This window comes from Solanum pennellii, chromosome 12, assembly GCF_001406875.1.
Source record: "Solanum pennellii chromosome 12, SPENNV200".
Taxonomy (NCBI): domain Eukaryota; kingdom Viridiplantae; phylum Streptophyta; class Magnoliopsida; order Solanales; family Solanaceae; genus Solanum; species Solanum pennellii.
In genome coordinates, this window is record NC_028648.1 from 59253946 (window position 1) to 59273032 (window position 19087).

The window sequence follows — 19087 nt, forward strand, 5'->3', positions numbered from 1 at the left end:
TTGCCATATTGTTATCTTCTCCCAGCTGGATGAAATTGTAAGAAACTATGGTGCTGTAGTCTTCTTCGTTTCCCACATCTATGAAGACATGTTTACTATCCTTTGCCCCAATTTTAACATGCCTTTTTGGCGGGAAAATTTTGGCATAGTCAGCCCGGATTTGGGGTCTGCTTCGTTTAAACTTCCCTATCAGCGTCCACCTCCATGTCTCCGCAAGCATATTGTGTTCTTCCTTAGTGAAAGTGATCACTGGTTTCCCTTTGAGGATCTCATGCTTCCTTGGTTGGAGTTCAATCTTGTTTTTCTCATATCCCTGAGCTCTACCTCCCAAAGCACCTTTATAGAGCATATTACCAGTAGTGGGAATTTGGTTCTGGTTAAAATGGGTCTTATTGATGTTGTTAAAGGTTTGGGAGTTTGTAGCAAGAGGGAGGAAGTTAGTCTGGTGGATCTGGCGGTCTGTTTGCCGTTGGAGCAGAGCGATTAAAATTGAAGTTCATCCCTGAGCTCCGTCGAAGTTAGCCGTTACTGGTGAGATTGACCGTTGGAGAGAGAATTTTGTTTGTTGTTATTTAGGAACCCTTACTTTCCTAGTTCTTCTGTTTATTAAGTCTCTAGTTCTTCTGGTTATTAAGCCTCCAAATAATTCCTGTTTAGATTTTTTGACTACGTGAGGGATAACTTGGTTTGTTTTGCATTAATCTGCTTGTGGATTCTTACTGGCACTCAACCTTGAAAGTCTGAAACTATATTTTGGTTGTCATGCGTTGGACCATAAGGTACTTCTCATGTGTGATTAAAAAATATGCTTTCTAGTTGATGAAGTTATGAAGCTTTGCATGCTGCTTAAATTTTAACTGTTTTTTCAGGTTATATCAAAGACTTTGAAGTGCATGATCCTCATAGAGTTGGTAATATAACTGTTCAATTGCTTGGAAGAATTAACGATTGCCGTGCTCTCACCTACAGACAAGACATCAAGGCTGCAAGCATGGAGAACTACAAGACACGTACATTACCAACTCGTCAGGTTTTTGTACTCCCTCTAATTCTTTTTTTTCTCATTCGACATGATTTTTTATCAGATATAGAAACATGGAACATTAACTGACGTCTTGTTTAATGAGTTCTTAGTTATGAGATCTCTGTCTTTGTTATGATCTTGTTTAATGAATTCTTAGTTCTGAGATCTCTGTCTTTGTTATGATGTACTTCGCATTGACATTCTGTATCTTTTCTTGGTTTGAATTTGGATTGTTCATCAATGCTAATATGATAACCTCTTGATCTTGTATCTTTTTTCTGACTGAATTTGTATTTGGACCCCATCACCCCTTTGTTCTAACTCTTTTCAAACACGTTTTCTTTCTATAACTTGCACGTCTTCCCCTAACCTCCATGCTTCTGATCTTTTTCCCAGTTTAAATTTATTCTAGTGCTTTCAGGATTACATGTACCAATATGGACTGATTTGTGATACATTGGGAAAAATTATATGGGAATGATGGTTCTTTTTAAAATCTATTTTGGCTTCTTTTTTTTACATTTTGAGATTTCTGAAAATTAAAGTCTTAGACCTTTTTGTGGGTCTTCCACTTCGCTCTGCATATTTTCCTGAAACAGATGCCTTAAAAATGGCTTTGGACCAAAGTACAAGCCAACTATATTCTTTTGGCAGTTCTTACAATTCCTTTGATTGTATATCCCTATGGACCTATATATCGGTCTTTATTCTAGTGTCTGTTCTCCTAGTTTCCCTGTTTGCTAGTGTTATTAAAATCTAGCACTTTGTTGCTTGACGCGATGAAGCAATGGAAAGCATGGGTTTTTTTTATATGCATTGAATATATATGCTTTAACATCCAACTTAGGTCCAATATTCCTCCCTTTCCTATTTAAAACTTAGAGAACTCATTTCCATTATCTTTTTTTTTTTTTATGCGGTGGGGCTATGTTGTTATTACAACGCCAAATGGAGTTCTGGATCACGAAGAAGCAATGAGGCAAAATGTGGGTGGTCAAGTTATTGGCTACTTTTATTGAACCAAGTTTCAGTCAAAGTTCAAGGTTCAAGACTATAAAGATACTCTTGCAAGTCCTTTGTTTTTTACACCGTGACTAGCTCCTAGCACACTTCTTTTTCAAGGCCTTAGATGGAAGTTCTCTGTCCTCTATATGGCATATAAGGATAGAAAACTAGATATCATGTTAGTTTTCCCTATATTAATCTGTTTGGCATTTTTTATTGTAGTGTTTTATCTCAAATTTTCCACTATAGGTTGGGTCAAAGATTTCTGTTCTCAACTTTCCAGAAATGATTTTTTTTCTATTTTGATTCTCTAATATCATATAGTTTCAGTATTGTCACATGTTGGATTTGATTTACATATATTGTTGCCATTAATTTTATAGCTATGGACACCTACAACACAACCAGGGATATCAGGTCTTTCTATCCCCCGAATAACTTTGGCTCTCAGCAATACTAGTTTCTATTTTTCTCTTTCTTAATAACTGCTTTGGACTATGTTTTATCTTAGCAGATTAAGGGGTAAAAGGCTTTAGTCATCATGTTGATTACTGATGTTGTTGCTGCAACTACAACACAAGACGGGCGTCTAAAGCTCTAAAATTTTGGTTTTATGTATTTTACGATGACGTAGCTATGGAATTTGATATGCATAAGAGCGAACAGTGCCAAAAGTTGTAGGACAACTGGTGCTTAACCAGATTTAACAAAACACAAAAAGAGTATCTATTCAGGAAAAATGTGCTTGTTTTGAGAAGCAGAATTCAATTTCATTGGCCTTTAGGCACTGTGTTGTCTGTCAGCCTGAGTATACAATAGTCAATACTCGAATTACAGTAGCAGCAGCAATGCATTCAAACTACAACGCAGATCGATCTTGGCACAAAGCAAAGTCCAACTCTAGCTGATTGAGATAGTGTATCACATACTATGATATCAACCATTTAGAGCAACATGTCATAGCACATTAGCTCGTGAAGTAGCGAGTTTTTTAGTTCCCTTTGCTAAATTGGTTTTCTATTTCTTCTTAGGGAACCTTATCTCCTCCTTCAGTCTCATATTCCAAGTTGCAATCCAATCTATATACAATTCAATACCTTTCCAAGTTGCAATCCAATCAAGAGTTTTTTTTTCCAAACTTAAATGCTGTACTCCACTAAATATCGTTTATTTTACATGTTTCCATACCACAATCCCCTACCATTTCAGCAACAAGTCAATTAGAATCATCCATTAAAAAGGAATGCAGCAATAAAAGGCAGAAGGAAGTGACCACTCATAAGACTATCCAATATACCACACCTTCCACAAATTAAACAGATCCTTTCTAAATGATCATAAAGTCTTCAATCCGAAAAAGCACGGGGCAAGGCCCCTTACCAATAGCTTTTTGAAAAAAGAATTCAAATATAAAATCGAAAATCAAAACTTTGTTACTTAATGACAAGGGAACAACAATGTCATTGCAAACACAATGCAACTCTAAGCCTGCCTGTTCCTCTTCTTCACGCCAGACTTGGCGACCCTGAGGCTTCTGTTCACGGCACTCAACCTTGCAAGGGCTGCCTTCTTCAGATCTGGCCTGTAATAGTTGTCTGCAACCTGAAGACCAATAATTGAACCAAGAATGTCACGTCAGAAAGAGCATTACAAGGTTTCTATCGTAAGGTGTTGATTATTGAAAAATTACTAAAGTAAAAGCCTAATAAGCTCAGGCAATACAATAAGCTTAAAATAAAAGTATGCATAGGGAGACGGTGCAACGATATAAAACAGTGAGGAATTCCTTGTTAGGAAAAATATGAGGCAGATGCAGATACAAATGAAACATTCGCAATTAGGAAAAAAATAGTTCGAAGTTCCTCAGAATTTATTAATTCTTCTGGATTCTTGAGGGCTATTAGTTTTGGATTGGTTGACCTAATCATTATCAGTAATCACACTAACATTTTGCTTAGCTTACGATATAAAAGCAATAGTTTTCAACCTAATAACCAACCCTTGTAGAATCAAATTTCAATCCATCTTTAGATTAGAAAAATACTTAAAATGAATTAGGCCCATACACATAAATAGAAATTGACCATCTTAGAAAGACAATTAACATTGAGCTTGTAATATAAAGCTTAGAGATGTTACTGTGTAGTGTTATTGAGGAATTCATTAATGTGGACAAACATCAAGAGCACTATAACCATTGAGGGAGAAAACAAACAATAGCCAACATAATGAGCTAGAAAACAATTCTCTCTAGCTCTCTGGGTTGTAAATTTCACTACTGATTACTAACAATTTCCTCACCCAGTATAATTCGCACACTAAGATCATAACGTGTTTAGGTCAGGTTACGAAGAACCCAAGCAATTTCATTTTCCAAATTAGCACACGAAGAGAACAGTATATTTGCTCCAGTAGAGTGGTAAAAAAGAAGTCAAATGCCTACCTGGTTTGTTACTGCCTTGGCCATGCGACGGAACTCCTTCTTCATTGCAGATTTGTTCAGCAAAGTTGAAGGCTTATTCTGTTTCTTGGTCTTTGTTGTAGCAAGCAACACAGATTGATCTTTGCCTCCAGCCTGGATAGTTACAGTTTTCTTGTTTGCTAGGCCTACAGTCATTACAAAAACAGCTCAATTACACGGTAACTTGAGGCTTGGTAAACCAACATTCTAAAAGTGTTTCCCTGAAAGATATTAGAGAATATAAAGCAACAAACATTTTAGTGCGTACAACTAGGGATTCAAAGCGATATATCAATCAACTATGCTCAACTCCAAACTGGTTAGGTTACACATTTTGCAATTATTGGATCATTTTATTGCATTTGGCTGAAGATGGAATATGTTGAACTGACTCGTGCATTATATTAGCTATAACGGAAATAAGATTGATGGTATCACATCAAAGCTCAAAATTTGAGTAACTAAGGGCGTGTTTGGTAGGGAGGAAAATATTTTTCAAATTTCTTACTTCTGGTTGGTCAATTTGTTTGGAAAACAAAGAGTTTTAAAATGAGTAAATTCCAAGTAATATTCTCCACATCCTCCCACATCTCCAATGCCCCCGACCACCCAACCCCTTGACACCTCTAACCAACAACCGAACCCCTATGTTGCTCGTACTCTTCAAAAATGTCCAGGGGTGCATGTCAAATTTGCCAAAATTAGTGTATCATCAAAAGTGAAAGTCAATGCAACTTAGCCCCAACCAATTGACACAGCAAAACCAACAACCCAATGCCCCCAACCACCCCAACCCATTGACACCGCTAACCAACAACGGCTGTTGTGATGATATTTTATTGATTAGTCACCAAATACTAAGAAAAAACACTTAAATTTTTCAAGTTAGAACTTTTGATTAGAACAATCTCATAAATGGAATAACATAAAACATTTTGCAAGCTTCAAAAGATCACATAACATAAAATAGGAACAATGAACAATTTGAAGTGGTATGATCGAACGAAAACAAAATCCAGATCTAAAAACTCCATAAAAAAACTAACCAGAGTGCTTGTAAGAGTGAAGATTGCAAAGATTGTTAGGCTCTTTGCTAAACACAACGCCTGCGGAACCATTACCGAACTCCTTTACCAAAAATGCATTGTTCTTCTTCACGATTTCCCACACTAATTGCCCTGGAACTGTTGTCATTGTTCTATCAATTGCAAAAAAATAACAAGTAAGCAGAATATCACAGCACAATATCACAAGGGTGCAGATAAAGAGAAAATTGGAACTCACCAGTTTCTAGGGTTTTGCCTTTTGACGGTCTGAAGAAGAAATTCAAAGAGATGAAGAAGATGAATGTGAAAGAAAATTTTGCTTATATATTGACACCTAAAACCCTAGTAGGACGAGAAGAAACTCAATTACCCAAATTACCCTCGCATAGAGTGGATGGTTAAGATTAAAAAATCTTAACACTATATTTGGATCATTGTTATCCATTATATTGTATTGTATTGTTACTATCGTTTATTTTGATTGTTATTTAAAATGTATTATACTGTATTGTTAAATTTCGTTGTTACGTAACAATAGAAACCCCTATTTTATGGAACAACCAATTTGGTGTGTTCCCATTGTTACTTAATTTCTTTTTCCAATTATATCTTTACATAATATTTCAAAATACTATTTTACCCTTTAGCTTAATTATTTAAATCTAGTCAAACCTCCTACCCTAGAATAATTAAGAATAATTAAGTAAATTTATAAATTACAATATAGTACGATACAATCGAACCAAACAATTAAAATGTTACTAAACAACAACAAACAATACAATCTAGCCAAACATTGTATCTACCATACAATACAGTACAATAGAGTAAAATACAATACAATACAATACATTATGAAACAATGAGTAACAATGATCCAAACAAAGTGTAAGTATTTGTTTATAAGTTAAAATAATAAAAATAAGAGATAATTTAGAAATTTTAACTTTTAGTGATGTTGAATGTTGATACATGGTATAAAGTATGAGTGTGCATATGATTTTATATTATTCGATTTGAATTTTTTGATTTTTGATTTTTGAAAAATTATAATCTAATTCAAACAAAAATAGATTTGGTTTTGATTTGTTTTTTTGCTATTTTTTTGGGTTTGGATTTTTTCGATTATGTCATTAATTAATAACATGATTATGTTATAAATCATAAGTAATATTGAAATACAATTCTTATAAGCATATCAATTATAATGTTGAAACATAAAATATAAACTTAATCCTAATGAAAGACAATAACTAAAAATAAATAAAAGAACTCCAACTTAATTCTTCTATTTTTTTGTTTCAATTTTTTTACTTCGAAATCAAACAAAAACTAAACAAAGTAAATCATTAGTCCCAAATCAAACTAAAAAACTAAAAAGATCAAATTAAAAATAAAATTCTATCCAATTTGATTTGATTTATCGATTTAATACGAATTAGTGTTTTCAAAAACGTTTTTGGGACGAGTCTCGAAGTGCAAATTAAAGATGTACATCCATAAGGCGCAAGTCCTAGAATTTGGGGCGTAAATCCCAAGCAAAAAAACATAAGTTCTGGGCGTAAAAAGTAAGTCTCAGGTGTTTTTATTTTTTTCTTTAAATCATACTTTTTATTATTGGTGTAATGATATTTCTCAAATAGTAATTATAATACTTTTTTTTCACTATTGATTATTAATATTTATCTCAAAATAAAATCATAATTATTATTCTATATATTATAGGTTATTTATAAAATATTATTTGTAAAATCATTGAAAGTTTCACTTTTGCTTATTTTCTTGTAATAAGTTATAAAATTGCATATACATGAGGCTACATCCCGTAGATCCACACGCCCATGCCTTTTAAAATACTGATCCGAATAGTGTCCACCCTAATATAAAGATAATAATTCGAAATAAACTCTATTCTTTTAATTTTTTCCTTTTCTAATATACTATGCTTGCACTTTTTAAAAAAAAATAGAAAATAGAAAATGTTAAAATAGACGGAAGACCTTAATCTAATGGAGTTCTAATCGTCATTTAATAAGATTTAATTATCAGGTGTTAATTTCAAATATTATTACCGATAATAATTAATAAATAGAAAAATACCGTTTGAGTAGACAAGGTTCGAATGCATGAATAATTATTAAATCTTTCTTACTGTGTGTTTGAGTTTCTTATTTTTAGGTGTTTTTAACTTTTAAATTTAGTCGTTGAGGTATTAGAAAAAGTTATAACTTGTTTTTAAGCGCTCATTTTTAAGCCAAAAACAAAATTAGACCAAAAGATAACAATATGTTTGAAAGAGAGGCTAAACTAGTTGATAAAATATCATAATTGATTGTGCATATCATTCATAAAATCTTATGCCGCACTAACCTCAACGTCAAAGAGGTGGCGAAAACTTGTATCTCGTCTAAGAGATGGTACTATTGTTGGACTTCAAAACCTAATTTGTTATTCGATCAATTTCAAGAATTACAAGGGAATAAATTTATGCCCTTGGAAAAGTAAGTTGATCAATCCCTGCGATCCCATGTCGAACAAAACTTACATCTTGAACTATTAGTCCTTAGATATTGTGATGAAGAATTGAATTATCACTTAGATACTTGAATTGAATTGGCGGTTAAACTTAACGTCATAGTGCTGGGGATTTGCCTTCCCCTTTTGAGATCGTTACCTCATGTTATTTATGCTGCTAAAAAAGCTGAAAATATTATGGTTAAGCAGGTGCAAATTTGAATTTGATATTACCACTACTTCCATAAGATTTTATTGTCTTCAGGATCTTTGTTTGTTTGATGTCTATATTTCAGATGAACAATTGCAAAGACGTATCGAAAGATGCCCGTACATTTGGAATCTAGGCTAAAGAATCACGAGGGCATAAGTAAATTACATGTTTCTGGCCTAGTATATCTCGAGAATTTGGCTGCACAATACAACAATTTTGATAGTGTGATAGTCCAAGCCCCAAATCTTCGATGCTTTACATATGCAGAACACGAGGACAATTTTCATCCTCGTGAAAATATTGTTTTGGATGGTTATTGTTAAAGAAAGACAAAAGTCCCACGTGATTAATGAGATAGGTGAACTCTTTATAAGGCATGGGCAATCCTCCTCCCTTTGAGCTAGCTTTTGGGGTGTGAGTTAGGCCTAAGACCTAATTTTACAGTTACAATACTTAATAAACACTCAAGCTCACTGGTGCCAACATCACGAACCAACAATTTCGAGATTTATCCTAGAAGTTTCCAAACATTTCAGAATTGGATCTAAGATCATGTTATATGCTGAAAACTATAGAGATTCAGAGTGAAGAACTAAAGAAGTTTGCCTTATTAAAGTTGAAGAATATGGAAAAATTCACGATTCAAGCTCCAAATATATTGGAATTTGATTTTGTGGGTGATAAAATGTCATTCTCATCTATGGATCCTTCTTCCCTGGAAACAGCCCAACTCGTTTTCTCCTCGCCGAGCTCAAACTTTGGATCAGTGGATAGCAGTTGGTACACAAATGTTCATCACTTTAGTTCAAAAGTTCAACTATTCTAAATGTTTGATATTAGCAATATTTTGCCTCAAGGTACTTTCCATTCTTTTTGTGCCTATTGTCATTGATTAATGCATTGCTTGTTTAATTTGCTTTAAGCTATTCCAACGACAAAATTCTTGCAGACAAAGAGCATCCTTATTTATGAAAATCCAAGAGAAATTCTTATTCCACCAAATCATGATGTCGTAATATTCGTTGCACCCATACTGCGTGTTGAATCGATCATTAGAAACTTAATGACCTACTGTCCCAGTATCATTTCTATACTTCCATGTACAAATAGCAAAGTACTCCAGGTAATTTCTTGCTTTACCGGAAATCCTTTCAATAATCGTCTCTCATGCTTGTAGACATTTAAGACATTAAAGTTTAACTATTCTAACGGATTGATATTAGTATGATTTACTCGTCTCAATAAGCATCATTGTAGTTTATATGTTTTTGTTTAAATATAGGTGTTCTCTGTACTACAAGGGTGTGCACAGAATCAGAATTGCGGTAAAGAATGTCCATTCAATACTGAGCTTTTCCACAAGGATCGTATATTAAAAGAAGTCATCAGTTGTACAGGGACAACTGAGGGGATGGACTCCATTTGGTATTCCTGGTTGAAATCCACGTCTTTAATCAACCAAATGACTATTTTCATGTTCAAATGGAAATTAGAAGCTTAGACCGAAGAGTCTCGGGGAATCCAGCATATAGAGTTAATTAGAGTGTTCAGAATAAGTATGTTCTATTCCATATAATCCATTTTCTGTTTTGCATTATTTTGGCTCTGTGTAAGACCTTCAACTTTGATTTACACATTTATACTTGATTTTAAATTAAAGCGATAAGTTAATTTGAAAAATGGAAAGAAAGACAGTTGAAGCAGATGAATTGTATGTATAAAAACAGTAAAACAATTTTGAAGAATTCATTTGTGAGGAGTTTGTTGTGAAGAATTCTCCGTTCAAGAAAATGATAAATAACAATAACTGAATTGGACGACTTCCACACTAGCATGCCATTTTTGTTTCAATTAATCACAACTTGTATAATTATTTATGCAAAGTTTCATGACTTTGTTAGACCTGCAAAATAACTAGCTTATTGGCTCCATACCACCATCAATCTTTAACACGATTCTCTCTTATTTTATGAAGCTGATAGATATAATTAAGAAGAAAGAATCTGACGTTACATAATAGAAGCTTACTACTTAAATGGCTATTGCGATCTGTAGCATTTTGGAAGTTTGGTAGACCTAAAAGGAGCTTAAAGCATCTCGGAGTTGCATTTTGTAATTGGAAACAAATAAGACATGCTTTGAGGAGAACAACTTATATTTTGTGGTGTTATAGTACTACTTCTCTTCATAGGATCGGTAATGTATTTGGATTTATTCCACTTATACGTAGTATGTTTGGATTAAGAGGTGCAGTTTAGGATCTGTAATCTTCTCTGTACCATTTTAACATCTCTATCCACACTTTTGCTTGCAAAAATTTTATAAAAAATGTATATAAACAACTATCAAACACCATTGACAAGCTGCAAATAGAAAAACTATACGTTTTTTAAAATTTTCAAAAAAGTGGCTAACTGTTAATAGTTTTTAAAAATAATTACTAATATTTGAGAATAGGTGTTAAAAGTGGCTATTAAATTAATTGGCCAACATATATTATGGAGGCTTTTAGTGATGGATTTCCATTAGGAATGGAACTGAAGACCTTAAATAGGGCATACGACGGCACCAACAAAACAAAATAAAAAAAATAAAGCAATATGGCAAAAAGAGTTTGTGTTGATGGAGAAGACAGAATATGAGAATTGCCTATGCCTATCATTCATCACATCTTATGCAGCACTGACCTCGACGTCGAAGAGGCGGCTAGAAGTTGTATTTTCTATTGCTGGACTTCAAGACCTAATTTGATATTCTATCAATCACAAAACTGTAGTACCAAAAGACGGTTGAGCCGCAAAAATTATGTCAAGTTGGTTGATCAATCTCTGCGATCCCATGTCGAAAAAAAGTTACATCTTGAACAATTCATGCTTAAATATCATGATCCAGAAGCGGATTCTCACGTGGATACTTGGGTTGAATTGGCTTTTAAACTTAACGTTAGAGTGCTGGACGTTTATGCTTCCTTGTTAACTAGACCATGTAGCTTACCTGATGTTATTTATGATGCTAAAAAGCTGAAAACATTGTCGTTAAGCAGGTGCAAGTTTGAATTTGATATTAGCACCAATCACATAAGATTTAATTGTCTTGAGGATCTTTGTTTGCATGAAGTTCATATTTAAGATGCTCAATTGCAAATAATTATCGATAGATCCCTGTTCATCAGGAATATATCCCTAGCCAATTGCCGAGGAATAAACAAATTGCAAGTTTGTGGCCAGTACATCTGGAGAATTTGTTTGCTGTATGCTGCAAATTCGATAGTGTGATGGTCTAGGCCTCAAATCTTCAATGCTTTAAATATGTAGTATATTATATTGATCATCCTTGCGAAATTGCTATTTTGGATGTTTACAATCCTTCACAAACACTCGAGCTCAATGATGCCAGCATCACAGATCAACAGTTTCGAGATGTATCCTATAAGTTCCCAAATATTTCAGAATTGAATCTAGCAATATGCTATAAGCTGAAAAATATAGAGATTCAGAGTGAAAAACTTAAGAAATTGACCTTGTTTGGGTTGAACAGTCTGGAAAAACTGACGATTCAAGCTCCAAATTCATTGGAATTTGATTTTTGTGGTGATAAAATTCCCTTCTCATCTATGGATCCTTCTTCCCTGGAAACAGCCCAACTTAATTTCTTCTCGCCGAGCACTAACTTTGGATCGCTAGTGGACAGCAGTTGGTGCACAAATGTTCATCACTTTGTTCAAAAGTTCAACTACTCTAAAGGTTTGATATTAGTGATACTTTGCCTCAAGGTATGTACTTTCCATTCCTTTTATGCCTTTAATTTGTTTTATGCATATTACTTGTTTAAGCTTATTCCAATCACAAAATTCTTGCAGACAAAGAATAGCTTTATTTATGAAAATCCAAGAGAAATTCTTATGCCTCCTAGTGATGATGTCGAGAAATTAATTGCACCCATACTGCGTGTTGAATCGACCATTAAAAAGTTAATGTTCCACTGTCCCAGGATCATCTCCATACTTCCATGAACAAATAGCGAAATACTCCAGGTAATTTCTAGCTTTACCTAGAAGTCCTTTCAATAATCGTCTCTCATGCTTGTAGACATTAGAGTCTAACTATTCTAAAGGATTGATATTAGTAATCTGTTGCTTTATGTTGATTTGCTCGTCTCATTATATAAGCATCATTATACTTTATATGTCTTATGTTTTTGGTGAAACACAGGTGTTTTCTATACTAAAAGCATGTACACAAAAGCAGAATTGCAGTAAGGAATGTCCATTCAATAGAGTGTTTTCCAACTGGCCTCGTAAATTAAAAGACGTCATCAATTGTACTGGGACATCTGAGGAGGGAATGACCTCCATTTGGTATTTTTTGTTGAAATCCACGTCTCTAATCGACCAAGTGACAAGCTTGATGCTCAAATGGAAATAATAAGCTTAGACCAAAGTGTCTTGTGGAATTCAGCATATAAAGTTAATTAGAGTGTTCAGAATAAGTCTGATGTATATATTACATATACACATTTTCTATTTTGCATTTGTTTTGGTCCTGTCTAATACCTCCAACTTCGATTTACACATTCATACTTGCTGTCAAACCCATGAAATCTAGCTCAACACTAGCTATTTGTGCTAATTGGCATATACATATTGTTAGCGGAAACGTGAAACTAAAGAACAAGGAAGAACAACAATATTTAACGTGGTTCGGATCAAAATGATCCTACGTCCACCAAAGAACAACTGCACCAATATTTATTTCACTATACAAAGAATATAAGTGAAATACTACAAGAGAGAGCACACAATGCCTTAGAAGATGAGAAGGCAAGTGAAAGGATGATTTGAAAATGAATTAAGAGCTACCTATTTATAGGAATAAATTCATCCTATTGATGTCATCCATGACATCGCTATGTGTCAAAATTGTCAAGGTTAAGATAGCAAACCATTTTATGGTTTGCTTAACTTTCACCTACCAAGATACAATCTTTGACTTGTATTTCCTACTAATTATCTTCCTACCAAATATTCATATTAATTCATCTTCCATTTAGTTTGATTCCACAAGAACCAAAACCAACTCTTTCAATCTCCACCTTGGTTTGTGTTCCAAGCATGCGTATAAACAACTCCGGCCAAAACTTCTAAGCTTACTGGGCAATCCCATTGTAAGAAACAAGAAGAATCAAACCTTTGTTGAACATACCAGCTCCACCTAGCAGTTGTTCTCTTAGAGTTGCATCAATTGATGCATACTCCCGCCAAGTCCTTGCAGTGTGCAAACTTGGCAAGCGGGACTATTTTGGTCAACATGTCTGCAGCGTTATCGTCTGTGATAACCTTCTCAACCTTGATAGCTCCCTTTTCTACGACATCTCGAATAAAATGAAATCTGACATCAATGTGTTTGGTGCGCTCATGAAATCTTTGATTTTTAATCAAATGAATAGCACTTTGACTATCACATTTTAGAATTGATTTAAGCTGAGCTGAACTCAATTCTGCCACCAAACCTTTCAACCAGATAGCTTCTTTCACTGCCTCCGTTGCTGCCATATATTCTGCCTCTGTTGTAGACAAAGCGACAATCGACTGTAAAGTCGATTTCCAACTAACGGCACTGCCAACGAGAGTAAAGATGTATCCAGTTGTGGACCTCCTTCGATCAAGATCCCCTGCATAGTCAGAATCAACATAACCGAGAATTGAAATACCTTCACTTTTCCGAAAGGTTAGGCCAACATCAGGAGCTCCTTTGAGATATCTCAATATCCACTTGACAGCTTCCCAATGCCTTTTTCCTGGATTTGCCATGTACTTGCTTACTACACTTACAGATTGGGCAATATCTGGACGTGTGCATACCATAGCATACATAATGCTACCAACTGCACTCGCATAAGGAACCTTTGACATATGCTCCACCTCATCCATAGATTGAGGCATTTGTAACTCTGAAAGCTTGAAATGAGAAGCTAAAGGTGTACTTACAGGCTTGCTCATATCCATATTGAATCTTTCAAGAACTTTTCGGATGTACCTCTTCTGAGAAAGATGTACAACACCATTTTCTCTTGAAATTTCCATTCCAAGGATTTTCTTTGCAACTCCTAGATCCTTCATGTCAAATTCCTTGCTCAACAGTTTCTTCAAAATATTTATCTCTGTGATGTTGTTAGCAGCAATAAGCATATCATCAACATACAACAAAAGATAAATCATAGAGTTACCAGACATCTTCTTGTGATACACACAACTATCAAATGCACTCCTCGAAAATCCATGTGTAGTCATGAATGCATCAAACCTCTTGTACCACTGTCTAGGGGATTGCTTCAAACCATACAAAGACTTCTTCAGTTGGCATACATGGTCTTCTTTTCCTTCAGCTAGGAAACCTTCAGGCTGATCCATATAGATTGTCTCTTCTAGATCACCATGTAAAAAAGCAGTTTTGACATCAAGCTGTTGAAGCTCTAAATCAAATTGTGCAACCAATGCTAGCAGCACGCGAATTGAGCTATGTTTCACGACTGGAGAAAAGATCTCATTGTAGTCAATTCCCTCCTTCTGACTGAAACCCTTTGCAACCAATCTCGCCTTGAACCTAGCAGCTTCCACTTCTGGAATACCTTCTTTCTTTTTGTAGACCCATTTGCATCCAACTGTCCTCATCCCCTTTGGCCTTTTAACTAAGACCCATGTCTCATTTCTGTGAAGAGACTCCATCTCTTCCATCATGGCCAACTGCCATTGTGCAGCATCTTTGCAAGAAGTTGCTTCAATATACGAAGAGGGCTCGAGATCCTTAATCTCTTCTTCTGCAGCTACGAACGCTTGTGCAATCAGATTTTCTTGCTCTATAAGACGTTCCGGTTTCCGTATCCGCCTTTTGTCCCTTCCCTTCGCAATTGTGTATGGTTCATTGGAAGCAAGTTCTTCTGCATCTTTTGACTCATCACTTTGAGTCTCTTGATCCCGTTTCTTGGTAAGCTCCACCGGTAGCTCCACCTGCTCGTTGTTCTCGTTTCTAGATAACTCCATAGAAACTTTACGAGGATCAAGTATAGAGGATTCATCAAAGGTAACATCTCTACTAACTACAAATTTGAGTAAAGACAAACACCATAGTTTGTACCCTTTTACTCCATCAACATACCCTACGAATATGGCCTTTTTAGCCCTTGGTTCAAGCTTACCTTCATTAACATGATAATAAGTTGGACACCCAAATATTCGCAAGTATGAATAGTTAGAGGGTTCACCTGACCAGACCTCATTCGGAGTCTTAAAGTCAATCGCTGATGCTGGAGACCGATTGACAATATGAGAAGCAGTATGAACTGCTTCAGCCCAAAATACTTTGGACATCTTAGCTTGTAAGAGCATACAACGAGCCTTCTCAAGAAGAGTTCTGTTCATTCTCTCGGCAACTCCATTCTGCTGTGGTGTGTGCCTGACCGTCTTATGCCTTGCGATCCCATGAACCTTGCAGAAATCATTGAACTCTTCACTGCAAAACTCCAAGCCATTGTCCGTGCGAAGATACTTGATTTTCCTCTCAATTTGATTTTCAACCAAAATCTTCCACTCTTTAAATGCTTCAAAAGCATCACCTTTTGTCTTCAGGAAACGCACCCAAACCTTTCGTGAAAAATCATCAATGAATGTGAGAAGATACCTCTTTCCTCCCTTTGATGGAAGCTTAGAGGGACCCCATAAATCTGAATGGATGTAGTCTAGCACCCCTCCCGTCTTGTGCTTGCCAGTGCTGAAGCTGACCTTTTTCTGCTTCCCTAAGACGCAGTGCTCACAAAATTCAAGTGTGCTGATCTTCTCACCATTCAAAAGGTTGCGGTTGCTCAACATCTCCAATCCTCGTGCGCTCATATGGCCTAGTCTCATGTGCCATAATTTTGCCTTGTCATCATTAGATAACTGCACTGTAGATGCATTTACAGAGCCAATAATGGTGCTTCCCGCAAGTGTGTAGAGGCCATCCTCCAGCTTGGCCTTCAACATGACTAAAGACCCTTTAGTCACTTTCATAGTTCCTCCTTCACTCATGTACTTATAGCCTTGTTTATCTAAAGTACCCAGGGAGATCAAATTCTTCTTTAGATCAGGAACATGACGGACTTCTGTAATAGTCCTCATGATTCCATCATGGCAGCGAACATGAACTGAACCAATGCCAACTATTTTACAAGTTGCATTATTGCCCATTAATACAGTTCCTCTGCTTGTTTCATAGCTGCTGAACCAATCTTTTCGGAATGTCATATGCAGAGTACAACCAGAGTCTAAGATCCATTTGTTGTCATAGACTCCATTATTGCATGATGTTGTTAGTACATAATCATCATCATTATCATGTACTTTCTCAACAATGGATGCACTCGCCTTTTCTTTGGACTTCGACATAGGGCAATCTCGTTCAAAGTGCCCCTTCTTGTGACAGCCCCAACACTCCGCATTCTTTTTGTTCACACGAGACTTTGATCTGTACTTCGATTTGCTCCTTCCCTTTTGGCTAGTACGACCTCTTACAAAGAGTCCACTAGCTTCGTCACTTTTGTCTCCTTCAAAATGCATCCGCACATCACAAGAGTTTAGTGCTTGCCGCACTTGCTCAAGTTTAATAGGTTGTTTGCTATACATCATTGAATTCTCAATATCACGATATTTTGAAGTCAATGAAAATAGTAAAGAACATGCAAGTGTCTCCTCGTCCTTTTTAATTCCAGCAGTTTGTAAGTCCATCACAAGTTTATTGAACGCATCTAGATGGTCTTGCAACAAAGTACCTGAATCCATCTTAAATGTATGAAGACGCCGTTGTAACAACATCCTTGTTGTCACTGACTGGTCCTGGTAAAGCCCTTCCAGCTTTTCCCATAACTCTTTGGCCGTCTCTTCGGTACTTGTACTCACTTCACAAAGTACGTTAGGTGCAAGGGACAGTTGGATTGCACTCAATGCATCTCCTTCAATCTTTTCTTTGTCGGAATCCGATATCTTATCGGGGTACTTTCCGTCAATAGCATGGATTGAACCTTCCCTCCGCAGTAACGCTATCATCTGGATTTTCCAGATATTGAAGTTGTTGCGCCCACTAAATCTATCAATTTCAAACTTCATGGAACTCATTTTTTTTTTTTTTGTTCTTCCTTTTCTACTACAATGTATTTGGAACTACAGAAAACCAAAGTAATCCTTTTCTGATGTGGAAGTTCAGACTGTGCTGCAACCACAGAGCATACTCAGACAGAACCTTGCTCTGATACCAATTGTTAGCGGAAACGTGAAACTAAAGAACAAGGAAGAACAACAATATTTAACGTGGTTCGGATCAAAATGATCCTACGTCCACCAAAGAACAACTGCACCAATATTTATTTCACTATACAAAGAATATAAGTGAAATACTACAAGAGAGAGAACACAATGCCTTAGAAGGTGAGAAGGCAAGTGAAAGGATGATTTGAAAATGAATTAAGAGCTACCTATTTATAGGAATAAATTCATCCTATTGATGTCATCCATGACATCACTATGTGTCAAAATTGTCAAGGTTAAGATAGCAAACCATTTTATGGTTTGCCTAACTTTCACCTACCAAGATACAATCTTTGACTTGTATTTTGTACTAATTATCTTCCTACCAAATATTCATATTAATTCATCTTCCATTTAGTTTGATTCCACAAGAACCAAAACCAACTCTTTCACATATATCTAGTTCAATCTGAATGCGATAAGTTCATTGCACACACATAAATTACTGATGATCCCTCTCCTTAAGTACTTATTACTATTAACTTTGTTCAGATGAATTAATTTACTTTAACAAAGTAGAGATCATCTTTAAGGAATTTTCTCATTTTACTCTTAGCTTCAATTGATTATTTTGCTGAAGCAAACAATATATTTTAGAAATGAAAAGCTTGGATTTGCCAGTATAGTTAGCTCTGGCCTCTCTAGGAATTTTACGTTATTGCCAGTATAGTTAGGGAAATAAGAAAAGTTACTATTTTCTAGGGAAATAAGAAAAGTTACTATTTTTTAAGGGAAAATGCATAAGTACCTCCAACTTAAATATCAGAGACACACTTATACTATACTAAAATTTTATTACCCCTGAACTTATTTTATAAATAATTTTCTATCCCTTTTTGGCCTACGTGGCACTAGCTTAGAAAAAATGTCAACACGTGCTGGGCCCACAAGATAGTGCCACGTAGGCCGAAAAGGAGTAGAAAATTATTTATAAAATAAGGTCATGTGAAAATAGGACCTTAGTATATTATAAGTGTGTCTCTAAGATTTAGGACATATGTTGGGGGTACTTGTGCATTTTCACATTTTTTAAAAGGAAAAAGGCTTATATACCTCTTAGACTTTTATTTTGAGCTGATATATCTCGTTATATATTTTTACCATTAAAAAATAGCTCACATATATTCCTATCGTTACAAAAGTGACTCACATATAAACATTGTTACAAAATTGAAAAAAAAATTCCTATAGATTTATTTATGTTAAAAATCATGTGATCTTTTTCACATATAAATTATTTTTTGACTTCTTTGATTATTATTAGTTGAGTTTTTTATTCTTATTTTATTTTTTCTTTTATTCTGTAGTGTAAAAATAAGGAAAATAAAATGAAAGAAGTGTAGATGGAAAAAGATTAATTATATTTTTAAAAAATTAAAATTATTTTTTCGTGGCTATATTGTCATTTAGTTTTTATATTGTAAAATAAATAAATTAGGGCTTTTTAATAAAAATAGTCAACAAAAAAAACATGTGATAAAGATTATAT

General features: G+C 35.0%; 3 protein-coding genes and 1 pseudogene across 3 annotated transcripts; 3 read left to right on the plus strand and 1 right to left on the minus strand.

Annotated features, from left to right (window-relative positions):
• Positions 1-382: 382 nt before the first annotated feature.
• Positions 383-2816, plus strand: LOC107006435 (40S ribosomal protein S15a-5-like). The gene is made up of 3 exons (XM_027913810.1): positions 383-461; positions 870-1030; positions 1945-2816. Exons 1-3 carry the CDS (start codon positions 383-385, stop codon positions 2041-2043), a joined length of 339 nt encoding a protein of 112 aa, XP_027769611.1. The 3' UTR covers positions 2044-2816.
• A 465-nt stretch (positions 2817-3281) lies between these two features.
• LOC107007470 (60S ribosomal protein L28-1-like) lies at positions 3282-5906 on the minus strand. Its single transcript, XM_015206095.2, has 4 exons — positions 5775-5906; positions 5537-5688; positions 4473-4636; positions 3282-3631 (listed from the first exon to the last, which is right to left on the minus strand). The coding sequence occupies exons 2-4, from the start codon at positions 5682-5684 to the stop codon at positions 3512-3514; spliced, it is 432 nt and encodes a 143-aa protein (XP_015061581.1). The 5' UTR covers positions 5685-5688; positions 5775-5906; the 3' UTR covers positions 3282-3511.
• Positions 5907-8374: 2468 nt separating this feature from the next.
• LOC114075329 lies at positions 8375-9765 on the plus strand. The gene is made up of 4 exons (XM_027913811.1): positions 8375-8576; positions 8840-9040; positions 9188-9387; positions 9547-9765. Exons 1-4 carry the CDS (start codon positions 8375-8377, stop codon positions 9763-9765), a joined length of 822 nt encoding a protein of 273 aa, XP_027769612.1.
• Positions 9766-9943: 178 nt separating this feature from the next.
• On the plus strand, positions 9944-12276 carry LOC114075330 (annotated as a pseudogene).
• Positions 12277-19087: the final 6811 nt, after the last annotated feature.

What these genes read in the sequence shown, in the direction of transcription:
- LOC107007470 (XM_015206095.2), bottom strand. Translation starts at nt 5,684, where the DNA reads ATGACAACAGTTCCAGGGCAATTAGTGTGGGAAATCGTGAAGAAGAAC. An exon ending in TCACTCTTACAAGCACTCTG is followed by an intron (nt 4,637 to 5,536) that starts GTTAGTTTTTTT and finishes TAATGACTGTAG; the next exon opens with GCCTAGCAAACAAGAAAACT. An exon ending in CCAAGGCAGTAACAAACCAG is followed by an intron (nt 3,632 to 4,472) that starts GTAGGCATTTGA and finishes ATTGGTCTTCAG; the next exon opens with GTTGCAGACAACTATTACAG.
- LOC114075329 (XM_027913811.1), top strand. Translation starts at nt 8,375, where the DNA reads ATGCCCGTACATTTGGAATCTAGGCTAAAGAATCACGAGGGCATAAGT. An exon ending in CTTTGGATCAGTGGATAGCA is followed by an intron (nt 9,041 to 9,187) that starts GTTGGTACACAA and finishes ATTTGCTTTAAG; the next exon opens with CTATTCCAACGACAAAATTC. An exon ending in CAAATAGCAAAGTACTCCAG is followed by an intron (nt 9,388 to 9,546) that starts GTAATTTCTTGC and finishes GTTTAAATATAG; the next exon opens with GTGTTCTCTGTACTACAAGG.
- LOC107006435 (XM_027913810.1), top strand. Translation starts at nt 383, where the DNA reads ATGGGTCTTATTGATGTTGTTAAAGGTTTGGGAGTTTGTAGCAAGAGG. An exon ending in TCTGGTGGATCTGGCGGTCT is followed by an intron (nt 462 to 869) that starts GTTTGCCGTTGG and finishes CTGTTTTTTCAG; the next exon opens with GTTATATCAAAGACTTTGAA. An exon ending in GTACATTACCAACTCGTCAG is followed by an intron (nt 1,031 to 1,944) that starts GTTTTTGTACTC and finishes TTTTTTATGCGG; the next exon opens with TGGGGCTATGTTGTTATTAC.